At 38.4% G+C, this 27,517-nt stretch overlaps 2 protein-coding genes across 8 annotated transcripts; one reads left to right on the top strand and one right to left on the bottom strand.

The window, feature by feature from the left end:
• Positions 1 to 3,580: 3,580 nt before the first annotated feature.
• LOC136443296 (protein LZIC-like) lies at positions 3,581 to 11,135 on the bottom strand. 3 transcript variants are annotated; one of them, XM_066440479.1, is made up of 7 exons: positions 11,012 to 11,135; positions 9,864 to 9,976; positions 8,868 to 9,003; positions 8,473 to 8,571; positions 8,012 to 8,107; positions 5,755 to 5,836; positions 3,581 to 4,600 (listed from the first exon to the last, which is right to left on the bottom strand). In XM_066440479.1, the coding sequence occupies exons 2-7, from the start codon at positions 9,962 to 9,964 to the stop codon at positions 4,542 to 4,544; spliced, it is 573 nt and encodes a 190-aa protein (XP_066296576.1). In that variant the 5' UTR covers positions 9,965 to 9,976; positions 11,012 to 11,135; the 3' UTR covers positions 3,581 to 4,541. The 3 variants fall into 3 exon arrangements, with proteins under 3 accessions (XP_066296576.1, XP_066296575.1, XP_066296577.1); XM_066440478.1 differs by having other exon boundaries at positions 10,990 to 11,098; XM_066440480.1 differs by having other exon boundaries at positions 10,958 to 11,058.
• Positions 11,136 to 11,334: 199 nt separating this feature from the next.
• On the top strand, positions 11,335 to 27,249 carry LOC136443729 (NAD kinase-like). Of its 5 annotated transcripts, XM_066441076.1 has the most exons (11): positions 11,335 to 11,548; positions 12,461 to 12,487; positions 13,326 to 13,409; positions 20,625 to 20,754; positions 21,432 to 21,540; positions 21,789 to 21,874; positions 22,313 to 22,415; positions 22,665 to 22,865; positions 23,323 to 23,480; positions 23,926 to 24,008; positions 24,155 to 27,249. In XM_066441076.1, the coding sequence occupies exons 1-11, from the start codon at positions 11,490 to 11,492 to the stop codon at positions 24,339 to 24,341; spliced, it is 1,227 nt and encodes a 408-aa protein (XP_066297173.1). In that variant the 5' UTR covers positions 11,335 to 11,489; the 3' UTR covers positions 24,342 to 27,249. The 5 variants fall into 5 exon arrangements, with proteins under 5 accessions (XP_066297173.1, XP_066297174.1, XP_066297176.1 ...); XM_066441077.1 differs by lacking the exon at positions 12,461 to 12,487 and having other exon boundaries at positions 11,336 to 11,548; XM_066441079.1 differs by lacking the exons at positions 11,335 to 11,548; positions 12,461 to 12,487 and adding an exon at positions 13,050 to 13,184.
• The last annotated feature ends 268 nt before the right edge of the window (positions 27,250 to 27,517 follow it).

Genomic DNA, 27,517 nt, shown 5'->3' on the forward strand with positions numbered 1-27,517 from the left:
TTTGTCCCATTGACGTTGTGCCCTTGGGAAAGGCACTTTACACGACTTTTCCCACTTTACTCAGGTGAAAATGAGTACCTAGCTTCGGTTAGGGACGTCCCTCGGTTAGGACGTTAAATGGAGGTCCTGTGTTTGAGGAGAGCCACACCTCGTTAAAGAACCCAACACACTTATCGAAAAGAGTAGGGGGTCCTTCCCGGTGTGTGTGGATCATATAAATCTGTCCGGATATGCAGCTTGTACTCTTCAGTACAAACCTGGTGTGTTACACCTTGATGCGGTTTACCGGGTATGCAATACAAACAATACAAACAATACAAATACCTGGATGTCTAATCTTCATCGACAGTAGATGGTTTATCTGAAATGGACGACATGTTCTTACTCTGTATCTGTCCATGCTTTAACAATTCAAGAAATAATGACCTCTTACACAATTTGTGGTAAACAACAACAACATTGTTACCTAATACTAGTACCTAGTGCTCACTTCCACTTGTTATATAGTATCCGAGTAACACCTCAATGCTTTAACTTTTAAATCTTACCCTTTCGTAAGCAAATACATAGGGACGGGATGTTACAACATGACATGACAACACTTCCGCTGAATGAGCCATAGTGGTAAATTGGTAATACATACTAGATGATATGCAGTACTAAGTTGATTAAAATGAAGAGTCAACAATATGAGTCAACAATATGCAGATAGGTATTCAGAATCTGGTTCAGTTGTATCATCCTTTAATCAACATTAATGTATTCAGGTTAAATCTACTCATATGCTATCAGTTTGATAAGACTGACACAAAATGTCTAATATCTTACCCTTCTGCTGATTTTGACCCACAAATACCTTGAAGGAAGTGCTTGCACATAAATCTTATAATTTCAAATCTGATATACCTAGCTTGCCAATTTTCAGTATGCCATCTATTGCATTGATTCGAGGTGGCCCAAAATTGAGACATACCCCCAAAGAACAAGACAATATTGAGTATCGAGTCCACTTCTCTGCCCTCTTACCACCGCACATACGTCAACCCTTAATGACACCATGATATTGCCTGGGCTGCCGGCCAGATTGTAAATCTTCATATTCCCCATTGTGAACAGTCCAAATTAACTCCCGCTCGGGCTCTGTAAGATGCATCTACATCACAGTAAGGATCTAGCAAAGCCTCTGGCAAATATTCCCTCTAATGGACTGATAAGACAGGAAAACGGGATGCGTTGCTAAGGGATGTTTTAAGATTCTCAAGATTTTCAGGATTATTTGAAATAAGTGTAAGATTGAGAGCACAATAATCAGATATCACACATTAGGTGTGCAGATTTTTCTTGCACATTATGTCTTACTTTAGTAGAATTACAGTGGAAGCTTAGTACATACTATTAACAATTCTGTCAAAAATCACAACTGAAACAAGGCCTATGAATATGTATTGACCATGCTATGATGTTGTAATATGGAACACAGCTGCGTAATATAAAGATCATATCTCTGATATGATAAAACCAATTGGTATAAGCCCTGGGGTGGTCGTACGATTGTTGTAGTTTGACAGTTTGGACTGATATGGTAGCCTGCTGGCCAATATCCGGGTCATACTCTGAAGTCCTGATCATGAATCTGTGTGTATCGGAAAGGAGATGAAATTATGACCTGTCAATCAATTATTCCTCCTGTGGAAGAAATTAAAGTTGATCAGATGTTGGGTAACAAAGTTCTTCGAACACAACCAAAGAGTTACACACAAACACATGTGCAGATGAGACACTGTCGGAAAATAGCGACGTGCCAAGATTTAGAGACATTGAATTCTTTTAAATATGTTCCAAATAATCCAACTCTACTACATGTATCTAAATCCATGTTGCTTCTGTTTCTGTAAACCCTCCCACAATCGTTCGTAGGTTCAGACCCTTGTGGTACCTAATGGCACATAAGGCACCAAGTTTCCTTGCTATTTCAGTAGCATGGTATACTTTTAAAGGGAGGAGTGGCTAGCCCTTCTCCTTTAACGCAGGACCCCCATTTTTTGTGGGACACGGCCCCATTTTATGTCCCTTGCGACAGACAGGTGCAGCCCCAACCGAGGATTCAGCCAGTCTCTTAATTACTGTGAAGCTGCTACTAGTTGAGCTACAGGGACATCCCACAATCAGAGGCCAATCATTATAGCTCTGACTTTGTAGGGTTAAAAGGAAAAAAGACAGCCAATAGAGGGAGAGTGGAGATGGTAAGAAATGAACCATCACCAACTGTAAATTCAGATTTTATGCCCTGAAAAAAGGTAGCAGACGCAGCACCAATATTTCCTTCCCAATCTTTTCTCGCTTGGTGCCACAAACCAGGACATGCGGTTGATTCGGCCAGTCCAGCAAGCTCTGATCCCAGATCTCTGAGAAAGGTCAGCCCAGATGAGATCACCCTGCAGGAAATTGCAGTCTGGTGGACTATTTGTTTTCTGACGGGCTGCCATGGAAAGCCTGTGGGCCCATTACAGGCAGGGAATGAGATCATCCCTGCAAAACCTCCCGCATTTCAGTACTTACCTTCCATGACTACCGCATCAAGTCAGATATTTCTCAAAACACTGGGTGATCACTTTGTATGTTTTGTAGTCTCCGTGTGTTTGACAGCACAAGTATTACAGCTTCCATTTTATCGTCTGTTGAGGGCAGTTCGCATGAGGCAAATGTGGTTGTAGGTCACACAGGTACATATTGCAATATGTGTGTATCCATCTATTACTTTCTGTACCTGGGACCACCAGGAATTTATCACGGAGAGGTATTTCAATAAGCTGGGAATACAGGCACAATTTTGGAATTTGTGGTATGACCTTATTTGTGTAATACATATAAACAATGTACAGGTACAGTTCAAAACTGATTTTGATGTATTGGCAATTTCACAATAAAAGTTAAGCATACCGATAATAAATATGAGTAGGCTATAATCTAGCTTTGAACTCGTCACGACCAGATGATGATTATAATAATTTAGCAATGATACAACCCACTGGTATCTCCTGTAATATATGAAATTTAGGCTTTTATTGTATTTAGTATTAAGACAACTATGTTCTGAATCGCCTCATCAAAGATAGTGTAAATGCGGATACAAATTAGTGGGTCTGAAAAATGCACTTAGCTGAAATAAAGCATTGTCATTTACTGTTTCACAGACAAAATTTAGCCCTGCAATTATATAGTATTTTGCTAAGAGAGAAAATGGGTGGGCAAAAACATTGGCAATTGAATTGGCTTGCATCTAACACTGTGTTTCCCAATTCAATATATTGGACAACCATGTTGAATATCACTTGGGACTTCTGCTCATCAGCAACTAGTGACTGGGAAAATTACTCGGTAAATTTTACAACATGAGGCTGATAGAATGACAGGGTGGGCGGTACTTTATGGCCCTTCCTCTGCAGTATAACAGAAATGTTATCCTAGAAATAGAGCTGGATTTGCATGGAGTCTAGACATGAGGAATTAGATGTTGACTAGGTCTATCTGGCAATAAGACTGGAAAAATCACATACATTTGTACTGCCTTTTTCTTCAAAATTCGAGTTTATTTTGAAGAGATATGCTACAAGACAAAAACAATACATCTTCAAGCAGGCTTAGAAGGATTAGGATATGAAATACTGTAATAGCACAAATAGAAAGCCAAATATTGCATCTCAATAATGGTGATAATTGTTATGATAAGATAGAAGCTCATGTAATGTCTGCGTTTCTTGTCCATATCGACCTTCTCCCTGCTGCCTAACTATGTAACCAATAGAGAACGGGGCGCCAAATGGCTACTTCAGTGTGCTAAAGGTTAAACAGTTGAAGACTATGGATGCACATTCCTTTTCACTTCTTCCTAACCATCTATCAGTAGCTGCACAGAGAAAGTCTACCGTCTTGGGTCTTAGACATGAACTCTTTTCCCAAACTAATAAGTGTCCCAGCATTCTGGGGAAAACTTGTATCACCCAAGGAACCTAGCTATAATAGAGTTAGGTTACTCCATTTGAAAAGTTTTTGAAATGTCAGTCAGGAATTCTAAAGCCTCTGCAACATTGGAAGGGAGTAAAAGGATATTAGATATGTGGGCATGTGCCAATGCTTATAATTAGAATTAAAAGGGTAGGGAGTAAATGTTTTTTCTGTCCCCTCTTGACATTAAAAGAAGGGAAAGTGTTTCTCTTAAGTCTTTCTGCTAAGTTATGGGTACAGGAATGTACTAAATCCTATGATGGCAGAGAATTGATATTCACTATAATGACAACAACCTCTTGTGATCTTAAAAGTCTTTGCATACCCTTTCAAAAAACATTAATTTTGCTCTAGCTAAAGGTATACATGAAAACCCAAGAAGATTATACACCAAAGATTATACATTCAGCACCAACATTGCTTGGTCTTGACAACAAAAGCTGAGTATCCTGGGAGCAATTGGTTCTGGATATCAAAAACACAGCTGTTCCAATCACCACCACCCTTCCCTCTAGAACAGCACAGGCCAGGCTGTTCTACTTCTCGGCTGCTGCCACCTGGGAACCGGCAACTTGTAAGAGCTTATCCCCCGCACCTGTATGGAAGACAGGAAGAGTTTTCCACCCTGGTATTGACAGTATTTCATATTATATAACAGGAGTATAGGATTTTGTGTCAAGTCCATTCTAAAATGAGATTACACAAGATGATTATATAATGCCCATTTGTTACAATATCTTACATGATCTTGCTTGTGGATATTTTTAACCACTGAAGAATGATGTTACAGGAACTATCCCTTTCACACACATCCCACAATATCTATTCTAGATGAATCCAATGTAATACTGTACTTGGAAAGGAAATGACTGTGGATTTGTGACTGTTGTGGTTTGCAGATCCCTTGTTAAGCATCTTTTTGTTTGACTCAATCGTTTGGTCTTTTGATTAAACAGATGAAAGGTTTCATGGAAACAGCTATGAATTTAGATTAATTTTCATCATTCAGGAAAGCAAGTTGATGGTGGATGAAATGCTAGATATGAAAACTGGACCATGTTAACTTTATGAAGATTATAGCTGACGTATAATCTTTATTGCATATTCATTCCCCAGGGGGATAAATGCTAAGATGACCATACATCGTGTAATGAATATGAGAGAAAAGAATAATAAGAAAAATGTTAACATCAAAATCTAACATAATGCTAAACCCTATTTCTTATGACTTTTAGACTCAAAGATTTACACAATATAACATACACAACTTTTTCTTGAGGGTGGGAGCACAATCACAATCAAGAGGTAGGCAACTGAGGTTAACAAAGATACATCTAACATAATTATAGACTCAAGAGTGGACACATGTGACAGCTACAACAGGAAGTGTCATAGGTCACCAGCTAAATGGTTGAAGGTCAGCTGGCAAGGTCACCCTTTGACCCTGCCCATGAGGCACACCTGTTTCCCACATCTGTCTACTAAGAAGCAACTAAAAAGGGCTTTACAGAGCTTAACAATCTGATAATTTCAGGTTGCCATTTGTCACAATGAAAATTAACTTTTTTCTGCTTTTTCAGAATATAAGTTGCACCCTTTCTATGTTTCAAAAATCGCTTGCTTACGCCGAGTTCTAAAAATATAGCATAAAAAATAGCAGCAAAGGAAAAAAAAAAGAAACTTTTTTTGGAAAATGAAATAGTGCTGATCTTTAGTATTTGTTGGTAAACAAGTTAACCTGTAACCTACCCATGTCTTCAGACACCTTCTCAAACTGGCTGAGTGCTGCATTACTGTTTGTGGTCAGGAAATTTGCTTCCTCTGGTTTTAGCTGTCAAAGAAAATGTTTTAGTACAGTTAACAAAGCTAACAACACTTAATTGTCTAAATGGTACCATAGATTTGATGATGACCCAAGTGTTGGACTCTAGATGTTCCAAGAATGTTTAATTCAACAGCAACAAATCTGAAAGTGAAAGAGTTTTGAGTTTATTTCGCGTTATGCTTAACCTACATGTACTCCGTACTGTAGGCTCCAGTCCAAGTAATGAACTTGTAAAGGTTACAGCATAATTAATGGAATAGCGGGCTACACGCCGTAATCCCAAAATACTCTCTTTGCCCCTTCTTCAGAACATTTTGATGTTGGTCTGTGCTACAATCAGCAACCAATCTTCAAACCAATCAATATTTGCGCAAATTCTTGGGCTCTTCTTTGGACTAGAACAGGTAATTTTATGGAAAAATCCATTTTCAAATGCCCTTCAAATGTGCCAGGCAGTGACCTATTAGAGCCTGGAATGGCAGATGATTAGTTGTTGGTGGGTATGTGTACGTGTGCCTGTGACTTATAGTCAAGGGCAAGGTCAGGTGACATCCTGGAGGCCATTGGCAAGGTAGTTTTTCCCCTTGTAGTGCCCCTTGGCATACAGCGCTGGAGTGTAAATGATACCAGTGCAAACCGGTAAACTGGGGCAGTAGGTAACCACCCAAATCCCAATGGTGACCTTTTGACATAAGATGATATTCAGTATTCCCGAGTCATGTGCAAAATGTACATGGAGAGTAATTTGTATTCTTTGAGGCCTGCAGGCCTACTACATGTAGAGCAAAATCTTTGCAACAAAATTCTGTCAATCTAGATAAACTTTGGTAGATTTTGTCCCTTCCATATGGTGTAATACCATGATAATTGTTTATTGTTTTAAACAGAATTTCAATAATTGTTTATCAATATTCTGACAAGCTATGGATGTTCATATTCTATCATTAAAAAATATTGAAATATGTATTAGAAGAAAGAAAAGCCATATATGATAACTACAGCTGGAGATTTATTCAAGAATTAAAAAGCCAGACTCAGTTTATTTTCAAGTTGGAGCACATAGAAAATTACAGACCTACCATGAAAGAGTAATCATGAAATTCCCTTCTGAATTACGAATAAAATCCTGAGTAAACAAATTCTAACAAATGAAAGCGATGATTTGTATGCATGGCAAGAATTAATTATGATTACGACCTATAATTTACAATTATGAACGCAAAAAACATCCCTCATGCATTAAGTTGGGTGGAAGTCTTGTTAATTACGAAGTCAAATCATGCTCAAAGCTAATTACGAATAATAATCTCATTAAGTACGGCTGTACTAAGGGTTTGAAGATGGCAAATGTGACAGGCATTCTTAATCATTACTTCACTGAGCTGAAGCTGCATTGATGATCAACTCGAAAGCTAGATTAAAGTTGTGAAATATATCAACTATCAATTGTTCTGTGTGTGGATGGTGTTAAGTGTCAAACGTATGTGTGGAGATAGTGTTCTGTACCAAGGACAAGTGTGTTTACATGTGCAAATGGTGTTCTGCACAAATGACATGTATGTTTTCCAGTGTGTGTAGGATGTTCAGCACCATGGATAGATATGTTAGCCTGTGTGTGGATGGCGCTCAGCACCAAGGACAGGCATGTTAACCTGTGTGTGGATGGTGCTCAGCACCAGGGACAGGCATGTTTACCCGTGTGTGGACAGTGTTCGGCACAGAGGACAGGCATGTTTACCTGTGTGTTGATGGTGCTCAGCACAAAGAATACGCATGTTTACCTGTGTGTTGATTGTGTTCAGCACCAAGAATAGGCATGTTTACCTGTGTGTCTATTGTATTCAGCACCAAGAATAGGCATGTTTATCTGTGTGTTGATGGTGTTCAGCACCTTGGAAAAGTAGGTGTACCCGTGTGTAAAAGGTTTTCAGCACCAAGGACAGGCATGTTTACCTGTGTGTTGATAGTGTTCAACACATAGAATAGGCATGTTTACCTGACTGTAGATGTTGTTATAATTGACAAGTTTTTGTACCTGTGTGGGGATGGTGTTCAGCAGAAACAGCAAGAACAGTGAAGGAACTGCTAGTTTATTTCATGCTTAATTATACTACTTCTTTTAACTCCTCTAAAACATAAACTTTTCTGAACTTGACTGCACAGGTTAGTGACTCCTCTTACCTGCTCGCCCAGTTTCCTGAGGGCCATGAGAACCTCCATCCTCTGCTGTGTGTACACATCCGGGGGCAGCTTGCCTACCTTCGCATCTCTCTCCATCTGTGGAGGATGAACAAAAGAACAGGATTTTTATCATATCCACGAAAGAGACTGTGTTTTTACATGAACTGTCATAATCTATAGCATGGGGAGTGGCAACCTTGGGAGTGATAACAACCTTAAGCCAACTTATGATATTGAAAATATTATACAAAAGCATATAGTACAGGGGTCTGCATGGACCCCAAATGTACGTGTGAGGGTTAAGGACATTGCACAGGAGCACAAAATATGCATCTTTGAAGGAAAAGATTATCACACAAAAAAACCAGCAAAATAGTAGTAAATCTGTCAACATACAAATACATGGTATATTTAAGGCTTGGACACAAAATTGAAATGATTTGGACCAACTGAATGTTTACCTCCGCTAATCTCTGTCGGAGCTGTCCAGGCTGTTTCTTGGCAAACATTCTGATGACTTCTGGGGTCTTGAAAGCTTCACTGATAGCTGCTCTAATGGCCTATAGAAACATACACATATACATAGGAATCAGTCAGTATCATCAGCAACTTTTTCCATCCCTTGAACTTGCTTGAAGACTGAAAATTCACACTGAACATATACTTTTATGTTATAGAATCCAATCATCAACAAAAACGTTGATATACAAGCATTACAAAGATATGACCATGGCTATTTGGACTAATTTTCAAATTTTAAACAAATCTTATTGCAGTTCCATTTAAACAAGGCAAAACTTCTGCTTCTTTCTTCAGAACATTCCAAACTCATCTTTGACCTTGAACTTTGACCTACCAGCTGCATGCTATTGAGTTCGTCCACCAGTGTCATGTCTCCCTGAACCATGTGTTCCAGTGTCTTGCTAAACTCCTTCAGCTGCTCCAAGGTTTCATTCTTTGTTTCTTCATACTCATCTTCATCCAAATCTTCCCTGAAATACAGCATGTGTCATAACAGGGTTTTGGATCATAATTTCATAACATACAGATAAGCAGTTGCTTCTGCTCTTTCATAAATGTACATGTGTACATAGCATGAGAATCATACATATATGATGGACCAGAAATTATGATTGTGGAGAGAAAATAATTCTGCTCTGTGGTAATTATGAAAAAAACATAAATTTCAATAGACAGCTAAAAATTAGTAAAATGCTTGTGACAGAAGGACAAAATATTGGACGCTTATGCTAAACAAAATTTTCCAGATTTTCACAATCTGTCACAGCCCTATTGATCAGGTACATACAATGAGGGGTAATTGAAATCACTGGGTCCATATGGTCTGTACATGTGTAGCTGGGCCCATCTGGTTACATTTGCATCCGACTCAGTAAGACCTAACAAAAAAATGATGTGTTTTTGGTTATGATCCTGAAAACGAAATAAGGTTGGTAGTTAGGAATTCTCTCTTCTATTTTCTTGTTACATTTTTGCCAGGTGATCAAACAAATACAGTTAAGCAATTAAGAAATGAAATGCACTATTAAAGCACTCGTATTTTCAACATCATATCATAATCATACAGATATACATCATACAAGAACACATACAAATGTATCTTAATAAACTGAAAACAGACGTACCATGTTCACTACACAATCTTACATCAAAGTGCTAAAAGTTTGAAATACCGGAAGTCTTTTTTCAATTTCACTGCTTAGATGTTAGATCAAAAGTTTCATGTCCCTTGCCAGCGGTCGACCAAAAAAAGGTAAGAGTCGGCAGGTTTTTCCTAGGGTTGGAAGGGGGGACCGGAAACACAACATTTATTTTCCTCAGCCTAACACACCTGCACTCCTCCAGGTCCTGCAGCTGCTGCACCAGTCTGTCCAGCTGTTCTTCAAGGTTCTGCTTCAACTTTTCTGTCTCGCTCTTTCCCCGGGAGGCCATCTTCTTTTATTTCTAGAAATATCAACATATGATTTTCATGATTAGCATACAATTATATAAATCATTACTTGAGTTGTCTACAAACGAAAATCAGCCACTGCTTGAGTTAACAATTCTCTTTCAAACTCTGAAACAAAATTGGCCCCAGCCCTGCAGTTAAGAAATGCTGCTAACATTAGGGGACCCTTCAAAGAGCTATCTACCAATCAAAAATCACGACCAATGCTTTCTTTCTCTCCCTCTTGTGCTTGTAAATGAGATATCAAAACCAGAAGTTCTGCTGCAGTACCTTAGAAAGTTGCTAGGGAGACCAAAATCTAAGCACTTAAGGTCTCATCAAGACCTACTCAGATACTAAATATCAATACCATGCACACAAACAGAAAGACAGACACACAGTCCCGAAAACATAACCTTCTTAGCAAAGGTAAATATCAAGATGATCCATAAAGGTATTCTAAAGTCATCGTGCTCACACACAAGGACACGGACACACATGAACGCTAACCAAAATATAACCTAGGTCCTTCTTGGCGAAGGTAATAAACTACTGTGATTTAAGGATAACATGTTAAGTTAACAGTATATGAAGCAACAAATTGAGATGTAGGGTTTCTAACATGTGCTTCCAACACAACACAACACATGATGATGAAGTTGATCTCTACAAATATAGGAGTGGCCATCCACCAACCCACGATACGGTTGTCAAAGTGCTTGGTCAAGGCCCTACCGAATCCCAGTAGTTGTTGTTCACGTTACATACATGTTGTCATATTATATATGACTAAAATATTCAAAAGGCCCCCTTTTAATTCAATAATTCATTGATAAGAAACCAAGTTTTAAAGTCCAGAACATGTTGCTTCCGGGCCTTTGCAAATGTCAACACTATGTTCTGCCACATACACATCTAAAACAGAATCTTCCAAAATTGAGAAGCTCTCATGAAGAACTGCATGTATCAAGATAACTCATGCGTGAGCGAAGCACCTGCATATGTAAGGAAAAGGCGAAAGTGAAACCTTCGATTTGGATGAAACTCACTGATGATCCTGACTCTCTTCCGGTCTCTTCGACATCTCGTGATATCTCGTAGACAGCAACATCTCGCGAGATCCGAATCGTTGCAAAAAAATTGCAAATCCAAAAGTATGACAAGATTTTTTGCTCTCATGAGAAACTCTTTCAACCTTTATTCGGAAAGCAGATGATTCGGGAATAACTTCCATTCGACATTACATGTGTACATTGAGAGAAACTTACACATACCATGAACATACACGTGTGACTGCTTAGGTACGCTGCCTAGCGGGATAAGTAAAAAGTGCAGGTTTAATCAATATCCCATGATGCCCCATTTCCCGGAAGTAAGTGAGGTCTTAGGTTACCAGCCGGTGGTGTGATGTCGATCTGACAGACTAGCTGGCCTACTTATCCCGAAAATCGAGAAATTCGGCAAATTTCCAGCCTTCTCGTCCACAGATTTTGCTTCCTTTGACCAAGGAGTCCCCCTAGAATCATCATGGAGAAGATAGACGAGCTGCCTTCGCCATCAGAGACGCTACAGAGGTCCCGATTCAGGTAACTTGGCGTTTAGAAAATATTTTCTTTGAAGTCCTACATCATCATGACTTGCTTTGAGATTTTTTTTGCTGACGGTACTTTGAGATGGTATCCTTCAGACGTGTCGAAAAGATATGTTGACTCCAGTTTGGTGCTTCTTATTTGCCACTAGATGATGGGTGTGCCTATCAATTGAGTTCTTTGTCAGATTATTACCTTTCGACACAATATGGATTTGCACTTTCATGTACTTGTGTAAATTCTAAGGCATACTTCCTGCACTAACAGTGATATGTAATGAGTAGAGTAGAGTAGAGTAGAATTTTCGGTCAGGTAGGACTGCTCCAGTTTAGACCGCTCTTCATTGTTGAATTCCATTTCACTCAACTGTCATGGTGGGTTTGTGTGGATGTTCCAAAGCTCTGTAATGTATTCCTTAAGAGAATTTCTGGCCAACAGGGAAGTGAAATCGTTGGAAAACATGGATGCACATCACAGGATGCACATCAACTCCCGTATGTGGGAAAACGCCCAGATTCGTGAAATATATTAAAGAAGAAGAATTGCCACAAGGGAAAACGAACCATAATTTTAGGGCAAATTAATTTGCAACACCAGCATCAACATTGCAGGGTTCAAATTCTACAACTTATCTGTATTTCTTTTTTTTGCTTGCAGCATTGGATCTCTCTAAATAATTTGTGAACCTAAAATTAGTTTTTGCCTGCATATAACAGGTCAAAAGTATTACTGTTTTCACCATAGCGTGTCAGTTAGTTTTTCAGTGGCAAAGATCACTCAGATAAGCACGTCTTTCTTCATTTTTAATAAAAGATCAGTAATTTTTCCTGTACGGAAATGTAACAGTCTAACTTGTACGCTTTAACTCAAGGTTTTATTTCTGTCCTTCCTTTCCATTGCATGCCATAGGAAGCAGCGAAGCAAATCTGATTATTTGTAAGTACTAATACAATATGTGGTTTAACCATTGATGTATGTAGCACAATAACACACTTATGAGAGATGTAACGTTACATGAATATTACTCTTAACACTTATTTTATAGATTTACTAAATTTTCCGGATGCTGTGAAGCAAGTCAATGTCAAACACAATCATAATACATACATACATACAAATTACATGCATACATACATACATAATCATAATACATAATACAATTGTGAAAATGCAGGTGTCATGGGAATGTTAGACATTACATTCAGGCATTACATTACACTGTTGACCAAAAGGCTCATCATCATCATCAGGTCATGACAAGTTCAAAAGGGCTGAGAGCCCAAATCCCCCCCCACACACACACACACTAGTATACCTCCTAAATCTTGCCAGTTATGGCAATGACACTATGTACCACCAGGCGCAACACTATGAGTACTATGCACCAACCGTGATTGTGCTACCTTTGACCTGTTGAACTTTCACCCACAAAAACTATTGTTGTGGCAACTCTTGTGATTCATTGATTGGTCGGTTTGTTGACAGTTGATTATCTTGTCTTCCCAGGGTCTCGGGCAGACACAGCAAAGTTGTCTAACTGCTTTGAATTTGTACACTCTAGTCTATATGTGTTTCATGCTCTCCCAACTTTAGTAGAAATCGTCATCAGAATGTTTGCAAAATTAAAACTACGGTATGGCATCTGAAGCACACTTTGAGGGTGTCATTTGAATAATTGAGCTAAGAGTAGTCTCTCCCCTTTTTGAGGCATGTTAAATATAGCCTCAGGGGATTTAGATCTTGAATTAGCGTGTTTTCTTTTTTCCTGTTGTAGGCGTGCAAGGTCTCTGCATGGTCCCAGTCCCACAACAACATTTGGGCCAAAGGCTTGTATCCAGAAGAATCCAGCCTCCATCATGTAAGTATTTACCTGCAGTTTCTGTCATATCATAACAGGTGTGAGCAAAATAAACATGTAGTCCTTTAAGAATAAAGTATAGTGAGAGTATGGTAATGCAAGAGGTACTGGTAGTACTTAGTGGTTGTTCAAGTGCATTCCAGCTTCAGTCATGCTCGCAGTACGTCAATGTTGGTCTGCAATTTCTGTGGCTACGAGTGCAAATCATCTCAAGACATATACTAGTAGTCTATTACTTAGATATAGGAATGCGGTACATTTACCGTTATTGTATGTAGATTTACAAAGCTTTGATTTATCTGTTGATCTTTAAAGTATTAGGGTTGAAAGGTGACTGTAGTCAAAAGTCATGTTTTCACTTCCTGATAGTATTATGGCATATAGACAGCAGAATGCCGCACATTCAGTATCATTCATTACAATATATAGATATAAACCCTCACTCCTTTCTGCAGGGTAATGTTGTAACCAATGTAGAGAGAAAGTCAAACATACATATATCTTTAGATCCTGTGACATCTTTAGAGCAAATCAAGAAATTTTGTCGTTGGTATCACGACTAAAATAAATCAGCCTACTGTATTTGATGTCTTGCTGAGACTTCATTTTTAACTTCTGTCAACCGTAATTATGTGACTTTTGCTATTCTGGGGACCTAATTATAAACTACTACAAACAGTGGAGAAAATATCTCAGAAGATTACTCCTCTGATCTTATTTTTGTTCTGTTTGAAAGTCTCTCACTGAGGACTACAGAATAGTTTGTTTCTTAGGTTTTGGTGTTGTTGTCTTTAGACTGAAATTAGCATTATAGTACTGCACTGATACATTTAGATACTTCCCCAAGGAGCAATTTGTTTATAACTTATAAGTGGCACAGAGAATAACACCACACCTGGAAGAACTGGTCTTACATGTACGTCTGAAATAGCTCAGGTGAGCACATCTTTTATCTATTGTTTTGCAAATAAGAGGGTAATTTCTTCAGCAGAAAAACTACAGACAGGGTGAATTGTCTTCGAGTGCTTGACAGAAAGAAGAAATGATGATGACTCAATGTAAATATCAAATATGAGTAATATTTTAAGTAGAAGCCATAACTACATCTTATTGTGGCTGGTTTGTTAAACATATGAAGGCAATGGGTGGTTTACAGAAGTTTTCTCTCTTTGCTTTGTTTTTCTTATTGATTGCTTTGACTATATATATATATTTTGTTTTTTTAAAATTCAAATTTCATTGAAGCCTTCTGCACATGTACATGCAATGATCAAATATATTGTAGCCCTAAATATCTTTGGTGAATTTTTGGAAGTGAGCCAGAAAGGGTTTGCCCACCCAGTTTCCTAGTAATACTTCCTGTTCATGATATACTCTGTATGTTTATGTGTTTTGTGTGCATGTCTGCACTTTGTTTGGATGTTGTTGTTTAAGTTCTGTAGCCAGTATTGCTGAGTAAGAAATATTGATGCAAAATATCAACGTGGTAGGTTGGGTTGGCTTGGGTTGGTTTAGGGGAAAGGTGCTTTTTCATGTTGTTTCAACTCTCTTAAGGCATTTGTAGGCAGGACATGCATTGTAAAAGTAGGGTAAGATACATAGAAATTGATGAAAGAAAAATCCATTTCTTCACCAGAACCAGTCCTTAGTAGAGGCTGCTAACAACAAGGAAAACAGAAATTGAATTTACAAACTACAATGTAGTTGGCATAAAGCCAAGTAGTAGAGATTCTGATAGGGGTTAGCTTTAGCTTCCTTCTCAGAAGTGGTGTTACATTAGAAATTGTAATCACAGCAACAGAACAGGATGTCTGGACGTCCCAGTAATACACATGACATATCAGGGTGCTGCTTTACTCAGTACTAGTTCTCAGAAGTGATGCAACAGTGCAAATGAGAACCACATCCCAGTCGTCAACTCACAGTCATGACTCACTATGAGGAAGCAATTCGTATCTCTATCCTTTCCTGTGATTGGTTGAACAAGCCAATAGAGGACAAGGCCAAGCCGTCATGAATATTCATGAGATGAAATTGATGATGTCACGGTGGCCCAACCTTTCTGTTGACCAAAAGTGAGGAGTCCCACATCGAATATAAACCCTTGTTGGTGAGAGGAAAACATGGCATTGTATAGGAGCGAACTTGCCAGGACACTGTCAAACCCTGTATGAGAGAGAGAGACATTGTCATCAGAAGGTTTTTATTGAAAGAGGTTTTGGAGTTTGAAAGTGGGGAAATAGAGGACCATGCCTGGGATAGCCAAGGATTTTCACATGTAAGTATTATTATACGGAGATGTTAATAATAATATTCTTAATGTTCTTAAGCTGTGGTCCTTTGATTTCTATTTCAAATTTTAGATCATGATAGTGTGGCACCAAAAAATTTTTGTGAGGGAAAATGTTGTACATGTATTTTCTTATAAGCTTGAACTTGAAGAATAATAACTTTTGATAGAGTACTTGGAGTCAAAGATTTCATTATTGATAAGTGTTTCAGATAATTTCATCAATCATTGAAAAAAATCAGTCTTGGTCAATGTGTTATACCTTATAAGACAGTTAGACTATTCGAAATTAATATTAGGGTTATCAATTTTTAACCTGGATCTGCCACTACAATTTACCTATTGGTAATAAATCTTTCTAAAGAGAAAACATCAATAACATAAATTATTCATACAGTTGCTTAATGCATGTCAAGACTTGATGGGTTGATGAATTATTATCTGTGCGAAGAAGGTTGTTTCCATATGCTGCATAGCTGTTGGCTTTTTTTGTCACCATAATGATTGAAAAAATGATGGCTGGATCTTCATGATTTTTGGTCAATGGAGAGGCAATGCCATAGGTAAGAGAGTCTTTGAGGCTGTATTTATTTCCTTCAAGGTTGTTTTCAAAATTTTTGTTTGTTGGCAGACTTTAGCTGACAAGGAAATTAGAAAGCAATTTTTTCAGCCCTAACAGTTTCCTTTCAAACTGCATTTGTTTCATTAATTTTTAAGAGGATGGCTAAGAAAGATATACAGTCAAACCTGCCCAAGGCGACCACCCGGCGGACCGAGCAAAAACGGTCGCGATGGACAGGTGGTCGCCATGAAGAGGATTCCACTCACATGTTTCCAGGTCGAGGTTTTCAAATACAGTACGTAAATGGATGGAAAATTATGTGGATTTAGACAGCATGACCCCCACCAGGTTCAATTCTGATTGACAGAAAGACCCTAAAAAAATTGCATTTTCCGTTATCGATGTAATAATTGTATACCGCTACATCGTGTACAAATTTTCGTCATAATTCTTACTACAAAACAATGGTTGCCTCGATGATCTTGCAGCGCCCTCCCGCATTCACATGTTACATTAAATAGTACACACACACACGCACATCATCGAAGTTTTAAGGACTAAGACAGATCCCTAGAAAACGCCTGCTTGTCCCAGCCTTTTTTAGGGCGCCGACCGCTGGATGAAAAGGTCAAAAAGTTTTTGACAACTAAAGATGAAAACGGAACGGTGTGATTTCGTCGCGCCGCCAAGCTCTGTGAGACCGCATCGAAAGGTAAGTCAGTGCAGCAGAACGCACAGCGTCCAATAAAAGTTTGTGAGATTCATGGGAATAAAACGAAAATAAGAATCTTAATTTTCACCAATAACTTGAGTATTCGTAAATGTTCATACACAAAAGCATCGTGTTTTAGAAAAGTCAGCGGTACGCCAAATCCGGGCCGCCCCAAATCCAAGATGGCGTCGGGACCAAGGAACAACATTTCTCTCCCGATGTTTTGCCCACCGCGAAGTCATTTTTCGGCGGAATTTAGCAAGACACAGACACATTTTTGTTGAAAATACAAGAAATAGATAGTAATTTCTGTGAAATCTGACTTTTTGACGCCATGCACTACGTATTCGTTTTGAAAATTGAGTTTAAACGGAACTGAGTTTGCGTTAAACTATAAGATTACGATAGGCACAACAACATCACAAAAATTTGTCTTTACAATGTTTATAGGGGGAACGTTTTATTTAACACTTCATGGAGGAATCGATGCTATAACATTGCTATTCCATATTTTTTTTTGTCCTTATTTTTGTCCTTTACAGTCTTGAAAACATTTCCGTGAAATCCGACAGCAAAATGATCTGATGTCACCACACGCTTAAAAATTAGGCGGCCGCCATGGGCAGGGATTGTGCTCTGTGCGGTCCCAATTCGTGGCGGTCGCGGTCGCGTTGGACGGGTGGTCGCCTTGGGCAGGCAGCTTAATGCTTGTGCCTATGGGGAAAATTTTCGGGACCGAGAAAAAGCGGTCGCCATGGCCAGGTGGTCGCGTTGAAAAGGTGGTCGCCTAGGCAGGTTTGACTGTAAATGGATTCAATGAATTATCTTGGTCCTAACTGTTACTGTCAGATAGGCTGTACTGTAAGAAACTGTTCGTATGGTAAACTTTAGGTAGCCCCTCTCTTAGTAGGTTTTGAAACGGTTAGAAAAATTTTTAGAAAAGTAAATTACTGCCTCCTTCCCCAAGTTTTAGAATGGTGTCTCCCATGTTTAAAATTTTGTGAGTCACCATATATGGCATGAAACAGACCTGACAAAAGCACCTGTGTTTAATGTCAAAGGACAACTTACTTGCTCTTCAGCTAAAACCTCAGAACATCAAACAGTAAACGCTGCAATGTTTCGTTCCACATCAAGACAAATTTGCTATTTAACCTATTCAGGAAATTTTTCCTGACTTATTCACAAATTGTCTTTTTGCAAGAGAAAGATTGTGGGGAAAAACTTCCATATAATCCAAGATCACAAAAGTGAATCTAATTTTTTTTGCGATGATGGTTGTGAAAGCATGCTTTTGCTGCGGCATGCAGGTAAAGCCTTATGAAGCACCCTTAAGAGCTACTCTTGGGTCTCCCAGGTAAGTGGACCATTTCTTTGTGTACAAAGAACAAATCTAGACCTCAAAGAAGTTTCCTATCATCTGTACCATTGTTGATAAGATATGATCTGTTGAAATCAGCTTTTGTCCCAAAAAATGCATTTTATAATATCCACAAATTTTTTGTTTTAAAATCATAGCTCTCATACTTCTTCAAGCCAATTATGTTCAAATATGCTCTTCGCACTCCAACATCTTTTAATTATAACCTTCTCCCTGCTACCTCAAACCCATAACCAATACAAATTTGGTGCCAAACGGTTACCTTAGCAGGCTGCAGGTTAATGTTGAGCAGTGTTTGTAAAGTTTCATAAGTGGAAATGTTTGTTACCTACAAAAGCGTTATCTTTTTACCATATAGATCTCTTAGAATGCTAGAAATACTAAATGCTACGGAAACTCCGCAAAAGAATCTTATGAAAATTGGGTGAAATAATTTACTGAAAGTACACAACTTTCTCTTTCTCATCTGGAACATGCAAAGTACCATTAGGAAACTTGTCACTCTTCAAAAATAGAATCCTGGGATAACTTTTACGGTCGCCTTCCCAAACAACAAGATCAATCTAGTGGCATTAACGGGTCGGGTATAAGGCATTTATTAGCACTTGACCCATCATGCTCGGTTCTTGACTAGAAAAGTGCCAGCTATTCAGTTTTGTTTTTATTTGTACGACAAAACTAATGGATGTTAGAATCACCAAACATCCTGTCATTTTATCTCTTTTTTGTTTTTATATACTGAGAAAGAGGAGCTGACAGCTGTTTAAAACAGTCCATTACTGTGATTACAGTGAGATCTGATGAAAAAAATCCAGAATGTTCTGAAGAACTGGGTGGGGTCAATGTCCTCTATGTCAATAATGCTGTCATGCTTGAAGAAAATGTGCACTACTCTGTTTGCGAGCAACTTAGAGGTTTTTCTTCCAAACTTCGCTGATTCAATAAAAGAGTGGATCTCCCTGTTAGTACAGTGTTACTATCTATGTAGTAAAATGCATTTGTATTGCCTATATCAGCAGTGCTTAGCACATATCATTGCATCATGATGTGACCAATCCACCTGTTGGTTTTTGTTCAGTGGGACATGCCACTTACATAATGGGGGCATGTTTTTACGAAACATATTTGACAGCTAACTCCAAGTTTACATGTTTTTAATAGAAGTGTAATCATCTAAAAAGTAAGCCAAGCTTAAGTTTAGTGAAGAAAACTTTAGGATCTGAACCATGTTTTGCAGCTTCTCATTTTGACATTTTTCAGTTGTCAGAAAATTTTGGTATGCCCCACGTCAGGTGAGAAGTGCCCTTTGGACCATTACATTATGCCGGTGTTGAGTTTAAAGGTCACTTTGACATTTTCTTGGTAAAACTGGTCTTTTCTGGAATCCAGCTGAACTGAGGAGGAAGTGTTGTAGCCCCTCTTTGTACTTGTACTCGGTAGTCATGTCGTTTTTGGTATTTGAATCATAGTTTGTTGTCAGAGTGTAGAATGCCGTGTCACAGGCACTTTGGATTTGGTTAGTCAGATTTTTACTTGCAACGGGTGAACTGAACGATGCCGCACTGTCTCGGGATGAAAGTTCCGCAGAAATCTTACCCTACGTAAGTCATGTATATTCCAATCTTAGATTGATTTTGGAATGTTGTGTTTGTGATGTAACATGGAAGTTAGATTCAGTTTGCTTAGCAACGACAGTGTAATTTTGTTGTCATTGTGTCAGCGAATATCCTTTTACATTTCCCAGTACTTATTAAGCTTTGGTCAATGAAAAAGTTGGATGTTAGTGTAGTTTAACCAGCTTGCAAGAAGTCAAGAGCACAGAAATTAGAAATGGAAATATTGATTAGAAAATTTTTGCTGTCAGGAAAACACAATTTAGGGATGGTTACAAAAGTAATGTGTTGTTCTTAGCAAGTTTGTTAAGGGACTGGTCTTCGAGTTAAATCTAAAGATTTGAATGAAACAAATAGTTTAGGTTACAACAGTTTTTCTAACTAAGGTTAGATCATTTGAAAATTTGCTTCCCGTAAGATACAACACAGTAGACCATTTATGTAAGAAGTCTTAAGACCTTAAGACCTTGTTTGTTTTTGTGATGTTTACACATTTGTATAGGTTAATAGGTAAACATACGAAACTTTGTTTACCAGCTACATGTAGCCTCCGAGGTAAACTCTGCAACCTTGATGGTTTGCACTCTTGTTCCCTATTAAAATATCAATTTTTCTTTCAGTTAAAATCAAATGACACTTGAAATCTCCCGTCTGTAGGCACGTGCAGGACCCCCTGTCTCAGCGGCTGACCTGGAACAAACCCCCGCTCAGTGTCCTCATCATCAAAAAGATCCACGAGTGCTCCGTGGTGCAGCCCTTCATGGACCTGGTCACATGGCTGGTGCAGGTAAGGTGCTTCAAGCACTTGTTCAGAACGTAATGACCATACGGTGATCAGCTCGCTATTTAAACCTATTACAGCTACCGAGTCTCTTTTGTTCTCTTTGGTCCACGTTGCATCAGAGTAATGGCCAATTGCATAAGATATATCTTTGGACACAACTGTGTGAACCTATATACGGGATATTTATCTTAAATACGCAAATGCGACTTTAAACATTCTGTGTGCGACTGTACGTGCTGGTGCTTTAGTAGTAACTGCATAGATGATGTTAACTGGAAGGGAGAGTAGTGATTTCATATTATAAACAGCCTGGAAAATAAAAGGGTCTCTCTGTTCTAAGAGAGGGGGACTTCATTCAAAGGAATAAGTATTGAAATGAATGCTATTTACTAGATAAGATTCTTGAATGTACTCTGTAGAATGTACTTTGTCTTGTTGATACTTAATTAAGCTTTAAAGTATAACTTTCGTGCTCAGATCTTTAAAAGATTCCTAAGATGGTTCATGTATTAAGAAACAACAACTTAAGGATGCTAATCAAGTTGAGAATCTAACAATCAGGTAATCCTTAGTAAGACGTTTTTGGAAATTAGTGTTATCCTGTATAGCTTTGCTGAATAGTTTGTTGATAAAGAATGGTCATAGATAAAGACTGATTGAACAAATGAATGTTCCTGCAGGAGAAAAGAATGGTGGTGTACGTGGAAGTCTCCACTCTGGAGGACGAAATGATCGCAGATGACTCCGGTTTCCAACCCATCAAACAGAAACTCAACACATTCAAAGAAGGTATGTTCTGCTTTATGTTAGCTTGTAGAATAGAGATGTAGAAATGTTGACTTTTAGAAACATTAAACTGAAGCAAATAGCATAATGATATGTATTGTGGACAGCCAGGGTTGCTATACTTTGAATCAACCATCCTTATTGACCCACTTTTCGATAAAAATACTTCATGTTTCTGACAACGCCTTTTGGTTAATATTTTGGAACAACCAATTTTCCTTACCAATGCCCCCCTCCCCCTTTCACTCTAGGTACTGAGGATCTGTCTGGGAGAGTAGACTTCATCATTTGTCTGGGAGGAGATGGTACACTTCTGTGGGCCTCTTCACTGTTCCAGGTTTGTTAGCACATGAACAATCAAACAAACAAACAATTGATGTAAATTGCCATTGCTGTTATTCACTGCAGTATTTTTACAGGGAGGGGTTGCTAGCCCTTCCCCTCTTACGTGCTCAAGGCACCTCCTCAAACATGGGACAACCATTTTACATTCCTTCTGAACAATGGGTGTAACTGAGATGCCCTTCCAAGGATTTAGAGCAGGGTCTTCCAGTTACCAACCAATTGAATCCAGGAGCTCAACTGTGAGGCTGCTACCAGTTGAGCTATAGGGACATCCCATAAACTACCCTTACTCACCATAAAAGTGATCAGAATTTTGAATCATGTATAAGTTTTACAAAGTTAGATTCAGGTTTGAGGTATTGTGCAGTTTTTGAATTTTTTATATTATGATAACATTTTTACATGCTATCATCTCTTTCACACTCAACAGGGCAGTGTTCCTCCTGTGATGGCATTCCACATGGGCTCTCTGGGTTTTCTCACACCTTTTGAGTTTGACAACTTTAAATCACAGGTCAACCATGTTCTAGAAGGTAGGTCAGAGTTGAATCTTCTAACGAAAAGTCATTTGAAGGACATTGATTCAAACACACTTGTCACTTGACACTTGAGTCTGAAGACATTTCAAGACGTAACTTACAGACAAAACAATTAGTGGTGATGTACAATCATGCACAAGCCTTATAATATAAGACTATTAAGATGACTGGCTTAAAACAATGAGTGTTCTGTTTCAATGTCTGGTCATGGTTAGTTTTTAAGAAATCTTCTCTCTCTTGCAGGTCATGCAGCTCTAACCCTAAGGAGTAGGTTGAAGTGTGTGATAACAGATGCTGAATGTGACTCCCACATCAACAGTATAGAGAAGCCAAAGAAAATTCAGGTGCTAAATGAAGTTGTGATAGACAGAGGCCCCTCCCCCTACCTGTGTCACCTGGACCTGTATCTGGAAGGGAGGCATGTCACCTCAGTACAGGGAGATGGTAAGGGACATATAGAGAATATCATGTGGACATTCCAGTCTTGGCCATTTTTGCTTCATGCAGTTTGTAAAAATTTTTAATGTCATTTACTTCAAGTTTCTTGAAAAGCATGCTTTCTTCACTTGAAAGTTCATCTGTGTGGTAGACGTCATTTTGAATCAAAGTTGAACTTTGAGTTGCCAACACAAAGATTGGCTGATCAGCTCCAGTCTTTGTCAAGGAATGAGCAATGCACTGCTTCTGTGAGGTCACATTATGCAGATAGAACATGTGACTCGGTGAGCAGTGGTAGGTCAAATTTTTGTGTTGTTGGCAATTTTGAGTTCAACTTTGATTCAGCATGCTTTTTTACTTATCACCATATCTTTACTTCCATCACAACTTGTATAGTCATGGAAATATTTGACTTTAAGAGTTTATTACAAGCAGATGTAAAGTGTTATTTTTTAACCTGCAGGTCTGATAGTGTCCACCCCCACCGGCAGTACGGCCTACGCGGTTGCCGCGGGAGCGTCCATGGTCCATCCCAACGTGCCGGCCATCATGGTCACCCCCATCTGTCCACATTCCCTCTCCTTCAGACCAATCGTGGTTCCCGCTGGTGTGGAGATTAAGGTAGGGAGGACTAGATGCCCCTTTTCTAACTCATGGATAGACCATGTTTATGATGAAGACAGGAACATTCCATTTGACAGAATCTAGACATATACAGATACACAGACAGATATATAAATGGAGATAGATTGGTATATGTAAGCTTGCAGGCCAAGGGTCATATGCTGTCTATAACACAACATCTTGGCTGTTCATGACTTTACAGGGGCCCTCAACACTATGCACATAAGACAAATCTCTGTGACTTTTTAATGAATGAAACCTTTACCGTGCATTTAGGCTAAGTGAGCTAAGTACAGGTCCCAACATAGACATGTTTACAAACATACACATGTTGGTACAATTCTAGCATATAGGTTTTGCTTCTTGGTAATGGTGAAAATGAAGGATTTTATAGGATTAGCAATATTTTAGCTTAATAAAATTTGTTATTTTTTATCTCCAGGTCATGGTTTCCCCAGAGTCCAGAGGTTCCGCCTGGGTTTCCCTGGACGGCAGAAACAGACAGGAGATTAAAGTGGGAGACAGGTGCGTGGAAACAACCGCTTTGTCTTAGTTTCAAAACATTTACTATGTCCATTGTAACTCACACATATTTCAACACACTGATCTTCGTATGGAAATGAAATTGTTTCATGTCAATTTATTAACAATTTCCATTTCTGGTCTTACAGTGTAAGGATCACCACATCTGAGTTCCCGATTCCATCAATTTGTAAGCTTGATCAGATCAGTGACTGGTTTGACAGTCTTGCCGAGTGCCTCCACTGGAACGTTAGGAGACCGCAACGAGCGTTCAACAACAACGACGGCGCAAACGGGAGAGTGAAGGACGACAGCGACTGCAGCATAGAGGCCTAGCTGTACATACAGTTTCATATACATGTACAAGGGAACTCAGTCTCATGGTGCCTAACTGTATTGGAGGGAAAAATTTGTGATGACTGTTTTTACTATGTGTCAGAGATTATATTGAATGTTAAAGTATAAAAGATTGTGATTTAGTGACCAGTTTTGCACTTGTCAATGTGAATCCTTAGGGGCACAAATACAAGGGGGTGCAGTCGTTGTATTACTTTTTTTTATATTAGTGCAAGCAGCTTAGTCACAAAAGACATGTTGATTCCATTGTAAAATGAATACATGGCAATTAGTAAGAGCCCCTGTGTAATGCCCTTCATGTATTTGCACCCCCTTTTAGGATTCACATTGACAGGTGTATGTACATAACAGAAACTTACAGGGAACAACAGAAACTTGACACTGACCTACACAATTCTGGCCTATCCATACTTTACAGAAAAATATCCAGTTTTCTTAAGGGGAGGGACCAGGATTATGTGAGAGAGGGGGTTATGGGATAATTTCCATAACCCAAGGTCAACCATAAATGCTGCACTTTTTTTCAAAATGTAATTGTACATTTGGAAACTTTCTGATGGCAGAATTTCTCCAAACATGACCCCATCCATCCTCAACCTACCTGGTCTGCTCTTATTGGTAAAATGTTCACGTCTTTAGTTGTAGAAGATTTATAATGTATGTAACAATGACCATTCTAGGTGACTGGATTACTAGAATTGACCTGTATAGTAAAGTTTTTGATGATGTAAACTAAGTGACTAACTTTGTATTAACTATTAGTGCAATGATTATCAGTATCGTTAATTAGAATGATGAAACTTGTTTTTTATCTGTGAATAGAGATTAATTCAAGAATGTAATAAATATGGACGCCTATTCCAGTAAAGAGAGATTTCATTCCATATCCACTCAAGGGAACATTATTTTACACACATTTTGTATTACTTTGTGATACTTTGCAACAGTAACATTAGCCTGGAGTCCAGCCTTGTTAGCTTTGGCCCACCCCCAAGATCTGCAGGCAGGCTAGCAGATCTTGGGCAGTGGGCCAAAGCTAACAATGCTGGAATCCAGGCTACAGTAACATCATATGACATTGTACATTATCCTCTCTACAATGTTTGATTGTGATTGTGGCATTGCTGTAAATCATGTGTACGTTTGGATAAAAAAGAAATCCTTAGTGTATCCTTAGTGATGCATGCAGTGACAGTACACCTCTGTACATTTCTGCTTTGAGTTTGCAATGCTACTGAACTACAGAAGGCAGCACTTGTTTTCTTGAATCAGTGGCATTTTTACTAAAATCAACATAGAATATTAATGGACAATATTGTAGCCTGTTTTATCCAATCCCTTGCTGTGATTGGCAGTTCAGGCCTCCTCTGGTAGGGGCCTGACCAATGGAAGGGCTGCTAGGCAACATTGATGTTTTATTTTTATTTTTTTGCTATGCACCATCACGGGCAGTACTACGGGAAATTGTCAGAGTATTTGTATTTCAAGGGATTGGGACAGTTAGGTATGTCTAAATGTGAAGCTTGCTTGAGATACAATTACCTACAAAACTATATGGGCAGTGCATTGATATAAGTGTGACAAACTGGATGATTCATGTGAGATATAAAAGAGGGCTCTTTGATTGGTTAAGAATGGCAAAGTTGAAGGGGAGTGTAAATATACTGTACAGGGCACAGATGATGAGTTGGCATGTGACCTACATTTTGAAGATTTCCTATTGCCAAAATGAACCCACCATAAAATATTGAAGTATGAACAAACTTAGTACAAGTCTCTTTCTTCATAGAATGGCAAGATACTAAGAAATCTGCCGGAAGTTCACCTTTGTATGACTGAATGATTGTTATCTACAAAGATTTCTTAAAAGCACTTTTCACTTTTTCTACTTGTTATATTTTCTTCTTTAAAAAAAAACAAATGAATTTGTATGGTATTTATAGGGAACAGCAAAGTAGCATGTTTGACCTATATTGAGGCAGGTTTTGTATAAATTAGTTGCAGTAAAACTATTATTATTATTTTGTATTTTCTGATACGGTGTGAAGTTACTCCTTAGAAATCTGGTGACTTTGGTTTACACTGGAAAAGAGAGTTCTGGCTTGACTATCACTTAGAGATGAGTTGATCATTTGTATGCTCTTTTAATTTTTTATCTTATACGTTAAGACAGTAAGCAGTTCCTCTAAGGTGGCCTAACAACTGCCATGGGCTCTCAGAAATAGAAAGCAAATGAGATGTATGAGCCTTTTATGCCACAAAGCTATAATTATTCAAACTCCTGGATATAGCTTTACGATTATACTGGTGTACACAACTTCTAAGTGTCACAACTTCTTACATTTTATAGCTGATCTAAACTCGAGCAACCATGCTGCATCTCCACAATTTCCTGTCATAGTGTGGTATTCCAGTACAAGTCCAGTATAGGGGTGATTATATTTATGTATGCCCCCCTCCCCTTATTGATCCTTTATACGGTATTACACCGTTGTACCCATAGGAATCCAATGTTGGAAATCAGCAAAGTCTGCTTGAAGGATATGTTACAATCATATTTGTATGTATCTATAGCTGCATGTAGATGTTTAAAAGTGGTGCATACTTTAGAAAGGAGACATTGATACAATGGAAAGGTAGCCAAAGAATTTTATCCACATTACATTTCCCTTTTATTCATATAACCAAGAATCAATCCAAACATCAACTTGTAACATAAGAACCTTTTGCAGCCCACATGTTGAGAAGAGCTCCATGTTGAGGGAGATATTTTTGTAAACTGCTGCTGTTACATTTGTAAGACTTTCTGTTTGCTGTCTTTTGTCATACATGTACCTTATAAGAGACTTTTTTACCACGTCAAATTAAAGCAAGGTATGTAGTAGAATTTTCCTTGTACTTTCTTTTACTGAGATTGATGATTGCTCCACTAGTAAAACACTTCACTGCACGCTCAAAATATTTGTCTAAAACTACAGATTTGAAACTACCATAATCAGGAAACATCTGAGTACATGTATCTAGCTATAGCAAACCACTATCGTTTACTCACACAACATTACAAAACTTCCAAAGTTAGTAAAGACATTATATACCACTACATTTTTGTACTTTGATGTTAAGTGCCCCTAGGATATCTTATTTGTCATACCTAA

The sequence above is a fragment of the Branchiostoma lanceolatum genome, chromosome 10 (genome assembly GCF_035083965.1).
Source record: "Branchiostoma lanceolatum isolate klBraLanc5 chromosome 10, klBraLanc5.hap2, whole genome shotgun sequence".
NCBI lineage: Eukaryota > Metazoa > Chordata > Leptocardii > Amphioxiformes > Branchiostomatidae > Branchiostoma > Branchiostoma lanceolatum.